The 7,790-nt window shown below is 39.2% G+C and overlaps 1 protein-coding gene across 2 annotated transcripts; it reads left to right on the top strand.

The window, feature by feature from the left end:
* The first annotated feature begins 2,199 nt into the window (after positions 1-2,199).
* Positions 2,200-6,811, top strand: LOC146377351 (nuclear receptor coactivator 7-like). Of its 2 annotated transcripts, XM_084944806.1 has the most exons (7): positions 2,200-2,766; positions 3,583-3,775; positions 4,799-4,939; positions 5,083-5,235; positions 5,347-5,442; positions 5,570-5,643; positions 5,731-6,811. In XM_084944806.1, exons 1-7 carry the CDS (start codon positions 2,645-2,647, stop codon positions 5,867-5,869), a joined length of 918 nt encoding a protein of 305 aa, XP_084800932.1. In that variant the 5' UTR covers positions 2,200-2,644; the 3' UTR covers positions 5,870-6,811. The 2 variants fall into 2 exon arrangements, with proteins under 2 accessions (XP_084800932.1, XP_084800933.1); XM_084944807.1 differs by lacking the exons at positions 2,200-2,766; positions 3,583-3,775 and adding an exon at positions 3,794-4,504.
* Positions 6,812-7,790: the final 979 nt, after the last annotated feature.

Genomic DNA, 7,790 nt, shown 5'->3' with positions numbered 1-7,790 from the left:
TTACAGTTAATATATGAGGCCCATTTTATTGAAAGCTACCTTTGGTCTGGTGAATATATGTCTCTTTTTCACGCATCTGCACAGATAATTTGACTAAACTGAATTTTATTTTAGGGACGTCATGAGCTTTCCTCTATCACTTCTCATAAACAACAACCGGTGAACTAGTGACACTGACTGTTCTGCATGAATACTTTTATTTTAGGTAAACTCATAACGCGGCCTTTTAATATTTAGCCTACATGCACTTGAAATTCACTTCACATATCTCTATGCATACTGTACATTAATATAATACTGTGTACAGTGCAATCTACATGAAAAATCGTGCTCATTGTTTTTTTTACACCCATCATCACTCTAATGCTGCGCGTGCTCGAAAAACCGGTCGGTCACAGTCAGCACATGCCAGTGTTGTGCCACAAACTCCCGTCTGTCTCCTCGCTACGTCTCAGCGCTATTGTGAATGCAAACGAGACATTTCCGGCGTTTCATACTTCAAGTTAAAAGCTTTGAAATGGTGATCCAGCTTGATGCTTTTATTGTGAAGGAACTATCGGAGATGCACATAGGTGTGTTTACAGAACTTCAATAAATTTTTCTTTTCTTTTGTCCTCAGCGCGGGTGAAAAACACGGGCTGCACGTAACCGAAGCTGCTCACTGCAAAGGTCGGTGCTGGTAACCAGAACACGGAGGGCCCCCTCCCCCTCCACCGACTCATACAACTTTTTTGTCATCTAGTCGTCGCCAAAAACCAAAAAAACATCTACAGCTTATACAAATTTAAATTACATACATACATTTAAATCTTACACTCCTCTTGCAGGATTGAGGAAATAGTTCGTACGTGCATGCGTGCTTGGATGTTTTATGGTATTTGTGTTCTTGTGTGTGAGACTGCGTGTGCATGTGTGTGATGTGGACTCAGTAGGATTTTTTTTGTGTGTTTTTTTGTATGTCTGGCTGGAGTCGTGCAGGGAACAGACAGTGTTGAAGAAGAGGTGGAGCTAGAAATGTTCTAGACAGTATTGCTAAGAGCAACGTCTTCTTTCTTCTGAAAATCTGAAAATCTTTTTAGGATCTCAGGATGGCCTGTGCACACGGACAGCTGTTTTCAACTGTGATGAACCCTGTCACTCCATTATCCCACTGTGCAAGACTAGTTTCTTGCACGTTAACTGCTGTAAACATGCACGTTTCAGTCAGCACAGGAGAACTACATTCAAAGCACGATGTCAGCATCATCGGGAACATTATGAATCTCACATTAAAAATAAATCCAAGTAGGTCCTCTTTGAGTCGATTATAACAAGCGATTTTCAGGAGGTAGGAGTGTTCCTGCAGGTGTGTGCACGCGTGTCAAGCTGACATTGCTGACTGATGGATGCATCAGTTGTGTGTTTTTGACAATAAGTGCGTGCATCTGCTTGTTTGCACTTGCATTTAATGTATATGCTCATATCTGTCTGGGTAAATCTATGTTTATTGATCTGTGTTTACTAATCAATCGTGTCGCTGTGTCACAGTGGACACTGTCTGAATTTTTATCTCTTTCGTTCTATTGGTTTTGTGTAAGAATATCAAGGCTGATTGCTGACCCCAGAATGTACCCATTGTAATCTTCTGACCTCTTTGGCTGAACATGAACAAACCTATGTCATTATTGCTGAAGAAAATTGTGGAAAAATCTGGTCAAGAAAGTGAAGTTATTTGGAAAGTACAAGCTCAACTCAGCTCTGAACAAATTGGACTACTGAATCAACAGCTCAGTGTGTTCAGATCATTTGGGGCCCTTGAAACATTTGTTTGTTAATCTAAATGGTCAGCACTGAAAACTCATCTTTTCTAAATGGTCAATACTACAGTTGAGGTCCTTTTTGTTAAGACTTTATGCCAGTCTTATAAGAAATGGGAAGGATAAGATAAAAAAAAAACAAAAAACCTCTCAAATGATAGGTGCAGGCAGATGTATGTCATTGCAATCATCAAGTCATTCAATATAAAAATGTACTGAGGTAGCGTAAACCCAATAACCCTGTTCTAACTGGGTGTTTTCTACAGACCACCTTCCTTTATGGCCTCATCCTTCCTGATTTGATGCCAAGCCGTTGACCATTTCCCCTTTTATATTGTTCAAAGGAAACCTGAGCGAGCCAGCTGCAAGAAAGTCCTTGTCCACTGTCATATTCTTATATATAATTTCTTATATATAATTTAACTGTTTTAGTGATGCATTTACACATAAGGAGCTTTTCAGTATCTGGTGTTAACTTTGCTATGCATGATTCATTTTAATGTTCTGGATCATTTTGCACTAGTTCTTTAAAATCTTCATCTGCAAAGCTCTCATGAAGTGTAGCTGTAAGATGAATGTACTGGACTGAAAAGTGCAATAGTGGTGTCATTCACCACTCATCCACATCTCAGCTTTGACACAGAATTCAGCTGTGCTCCTGCTAACCTTAATGGTAGAGCTGCAGAGCAGGTCAAGCTAATGTATCACTAGCTTTGGCTTTCAGGCGCTGTTGTGTAATCCCTGCATGAATACGTGCAGCCCGTGTAAGCTGTGTGAAGAGGGAGTGGGAGGGTTAATGTTCACTGAAGCTTGGCTCAGCAGTTGTCCTGCTCATATAAAAAGCAGGAATGGCAGAGACTTACAGTTCAAACGCTTCATCAGCGCTGAGAGTCCTGACTGCTTCTTTAAGAGATTTTTATCAGGACATTCATCTCCATTCAGCCATGGGAGTTGCATATAGCGTTGGAGAGTAAGTAGAACAAATCAGTATATCTTTGAGCATTGTTATGCTGGGTGCTGGGTGATTATGGTGGTGCTAATTGCATTTGAATCAGACAAAGCTTTAGTTAGTTTCAGCTAATTCAAAGAAGTAAACGTGCACTTAAAACTGCAGAAACGTAAAAGATTTTGATTGCACGTCAGATTTCAAGTGCATGCAAAAAGAAACTGTCATGTGAAAATGTTGAAATGAGTGTTTTTTATGTTGGATGCATACATTGTGACATACGTTGAACCAAAGGAAGCAGTCTTAGTCATTGAGTCACTGAGATTTCCTTTCAAGAGTTTGCTGGCTTGCAGCAAAGAGTCTGGCATGGTAAACCAGAGAGGGATGGAAGAGACTAGAGGGGATTTCTGAACTGTCAGTCATGTCTGATTGAAACTGTAGACAAAGCAGACTCCAACATGGACAGTTGGAAATAGTGATTTCTCATTCCCACACATGTTCCAGGATTAACTCAAAGATGATAATTGCTCAAAAAGTTTAAAACAAGTATAACTGTTGCAGTTTATTTCCAGGTACATCTTAGATTGCAGAGGCTTTCTTTTAGTTGTTATTATATTTTAACTTCTATGGAAAATGGAGAAAATGTAGCCTGTGTTGTTATTCAGTATGAGTAACTATTTAGTTTTCTGATATTGCCATGTCATTGTGCTTCTTAGCATTTTACTTGATCTCAGGAACCCTTTAAAAACTTTATCTAAGGTATAAGAAGTCAACCATCTACAGCTATATAAGTATACTGGTAACCTAAAAACCCCTAAATTTTATCAATTTTTTTTACAGGGTTGACCACCTCTACACATTCTTTGCGCAGTGGTCACCGGAGGTCTGCAACAAAGGCGTCAAGAACCAGTGGAAACCGCATTACGTCATCAAAGACAAAAATCAGAACCACATTCTGGTTGTGGAGAAGGACATCGCAGCAATCAATAAGATCCTCAGCAAGCCCATCAACACTGCCGCTAAAAAGTGGGAGGTAAGATATACACAAAAACACACATTAGTATATCTCGAAGGTTAAACACACACCCTGCAGAACACTCCAAGAATCAGCTCTCTGATGCTCAGGTGTTCTTACGGTGCTTAAAAATGTTTTTAAACCACCTTTCATTAAAACAAAAAACCCCAAATATTTTTTAGTTTGAATATTCATGGATAGTTATACTTTAGCTCTAAAAAATATACATAATATTCATATTATGGATTATTCATTTGCGCATACTGGTAGGTTAACAATTACAGAAACATAAAACATGATTTTGTTAATTACCAATACTGTTAATTTAGTGCGGCTGTGGCATAAACCTTATAATAGGTGGTGGCCTGACAAATTTGTTGGCAGTTATTGTTAAAAGTTAAAAGTGAGGCTGTGGGAATGCCCTCTGTCTATATATGGACATCCTGTTTCCTTCTACAAACCTAACCCAGATTTCGTTTTCCTGTTTAGTGAGAAAAGAAACTGTTCACTGTCAGAGTTGACCAATGAGCAAATGTCTGCTAAGATTTCCAACCAATAACACTTCAGACATTGAAAGGGAAAGTAACTCAGTGTATATAAAAGAGCTGCTGGATGGCAGTTTGGTTAGCAGACATGTGGTACAGCAGAGAGCAGCGCTTGACAGGGAAATCAGGAGCTATGAAGCGGCTGGCAGAAAATATTAAGGTGCTTTACATCGCCAGTGACTGTATGGAGCCTTATGTTGAGGTAAGATTACTCTGCTGAATGTATTCATGTTAGGAAGTGCAGTGAAGTTACTGTGGAGGTTCAAATGTTTTTCTGTCACCATACTTTGCTGCTTTGTTGTCATCCAGTAGTTCAGTTATTGTGGTACTTGTGCTCAGTTTTAAATAAATCAAAACTTTTTAATATGCAAGGCCCCTAAACTTTTCTTGAGTAACAAAAATGCAACAGCAGTGAGTATTACTGTGACAGTAAGCAGGGAGCGAATTTGTTTGATGACAATGAATATATCTTTGCAATTTTCTGCTTGCCTCACAGATCATCACTGTGAAAGACTCCAAACGCCGCCAGAGTCTGTGCAGCTCAGACGACTCTGAGGCAGAAGAACTCAGTTACCACGATGTTCTCCCTGTCCTCAGCGACCACAGCCTTCTGCTAGATGACCACCACCTGGAAAAAGTTAGTAAAACTAACTTTGACATTAAACTAGCTGGACATTTGGTGCAGATCACAATCATCAGAGGTTTTTCTCTGAAAGTATTGAAAAAATTATTATTAGTCCGTCAGGACATGATCTGATGAGCAACTCTTTTGTCAAACAGCTTGCTGCTCACATGCCAGCAAGGACCCGGGGTTATCAATGGCAGCTGGTCTACAGCACAGCCGTCCATGGAAGCAGCCTGAAGACTCTGTACATGAACATGGCTGAGGTGGACAGCCCTGTGCTGCTGGTGGTCAAAGACATGCACAAAAAGGTTTGTATCCTGCTCTTTAGTCTCCAGCACTTTTCTGTACCAAGAAAATGAAACTGATTCCTCCATTACCAGCATCTACTTTAACAAACTGGTGTCTTGGTGTATTTTCAGGTGTTTGGGGCTTTTTCTTCAGATCCATTCAGAGTCAGTAAATACTGCTACGGTACTGGAGAAACCTTCTTGTTCAGCTTCAATCCCGACTTCCAGGTAAGAGTTGAACTTTTATTAATGTTTTACCTCTAGTCTATTTACAGGATGATTTTTCATGAAATTATTTCACTTATTGTAGAAATCTGCACAGAGTTTAAGATGTTTTTATGTCTTTGTTATCTAGGTATACAAGTGGAGTGGGGTGAACTCGTACTTTGTGAGTGGAAACTGGGATTCATTGCAGCTCGGTGGAGGAGGGTAAGTTATACAGTTATTTATTTATTTTCCTATCAGTGAGTTTTCAAAGATCTGATATTAAAGTGCTATTGTTCTCTCTGTCTTTAGGAGTGGCTTTGCCCTGTGGCTGGATGCTGATCTGTACCGTGGTTCAAGCTTTTCCAGTCCGACTTTTCACAATGCACCTCTCTCCACAAATGAGGACTTTATTGTACAAGACCTGGAGGTCTGGACTGTGCAGAATTGACTGTGAACATCTAAAAAGCCGAGCTAAAAACAAAGCAGGACCTGTTGTTCTGTGTGGAGCTCCCAGACTTCAAGGCGTGTGGGTCGTTTAGCCACTACTGTACGTATCCTGATGGAGCGTCTGCTGTCGTCTGTGCACATGGTTCAGAGTTCCTCTTGTACAGTATGAAGCCTGCTGACGGGGCTCTCGGGCTTTCTGCCTGCTGGAGCTGTGCCTATTGAAGATGAGTGCCTCCCTGTAATTGTGTAGTTTAGGGTCATGCCACTTCAGCTGCAGGCTGCTCACCAGCACCTCTGTGCTAAGCCCAGTCAGTAACTGGCACCTGAAGCTCAAAGACCTCCTAGACTTTCTCTCTGATTAAAGAGAGCAGCATTGAATGAAAAGTTTGCAGCCGCTCTAATGAGATTCAAGATTTAAGAAAGAATCCATTTTTATTTTATTTTTACATCAATGCATATTTATAAAAAGATGATTTTAAAAGGATTTTTTACAGTTTGCATCTTTGTTGAAGTGTCAATGTGTTGTCATATTAAATTAAGTATTTAATAGTAAAATCACTGTAACACTGGTAGGACCAAAAACAGCTGATCTGGTTTTAACATTTTCCATGTAAGTGAGGACCAAAATAGGAGCGCTGAAAGTAATATAAGGACAACATTGCACTACAAAAGCTGATTGTCTGCTAGATGTGCTGCTTGAGGAAGAAGGGACCTTAACTGAAAAATGTTCAGCTTTATGTAAATGAAGCAACCAGCCTGTGAAAAACACTTTGAATAAAACGTCAAACACATGGATTTGACGTCAAATAGACAGATGTTTATCATCTGTGCATTTAAATACGCTGTTCAGGAAATGGCAAAAAATGGTATATGACCGTCAGGCAGTGCTGGCGCTGCCACTGTTTTCTTGTGAAATCACATTAAAAGTTTGTGTTTCCTGTTATACTCGAGTAGAGGTGTCATTTTTTACTATACGCACTTTCACCACATCACTGAGTTAGTTACTTGCTATGAGGAATACGAAGGGACTAAACCTTGTGTGTCATTTTTAGGTGATTTCCTTATTTTAATCGGAAGCTGAGCTTTCATGCAAAATTATGAATGAATATAAACAAGGAAATATTTCCGATTGAAGAAGCCTAAATACATGTTTAAAATTTAAATCAAACTGGTAGTCTCACAGACATAAAAACTTCAGATACTTAAGAAATCTTATCAATCCAAAACATTTTGTACAGTTTTGTAGTAAAATATATTTGTGGAAATTTTAGTCTCATTTCCAGCAACATCAAAATAGTTTCAAGCAACAGAAGAAGAAAGAGATATTGTGGTTTGACTGTTGAAAAAAAGGTAAAATTCACACTTAGCTCAGAGGGAGGAACTGTTTTTCAGATCTGTGGGCCAAAGTGTGTATTATCATTATTACTGGAACATTAGCTAAATTTTAAAAGTCTCCCTTATCAAGTGTGTTTTATCAGCTGTGGTGTTGATGTCAGACGTCAGAGTGTTCACATACCCACTTATGATTCTCTATATTTAGCCAAGTCATCTCAGTCGATGAGATAATAGTCCCATATCAGTCTTTCCGTATTATTCTGACTTATTTCACATGAGAAATCTTGATTGCCAAATGTTGGTTTTCCATTTATTCTTTTGTTTTCAGTTACCTGATCTTAGCTCAGCCAAGATCAGGGATGTCAAACTCATTTTAAATCAGCTGCCACATAGAGCGCACTTTGATCTTAAGTAGGCCCGACCAGTAAAAATCCCCTTTTTGTCAGTGGAAAAAAGTTTACCTACACAGTCGATCCCTGTGATATCTAAATATAAGAAAAGAAGTGCAATTTCAATAGCATTTCTCAGTTTTACCACATAAATAATGAAACATAATGAAAGAAATCTGTCAGCGTGACTATTTGGGC

Source organism: Perissodus microlepis, chromosome 11 (assembly GCF_051167445.1).
Source record: "Perissodus microlepis isolate ML-2025 ecotype Zambia chromosome 11, ASM5116744v1, whole genome shotgun sequence".
In the NCBI taxonomy this organism is placed as follows: Eukaryota; Metazoa; Chordata; class Actinopteri; order Cichliformes; family Cichlidae; genus Perissodus; species Perissodus microlepis.
The sequence above is the reverse complement of the archived record's forward strand: the minus strand, read 5'-3'. Positions and strand labels throughout refer to the sequence as shown.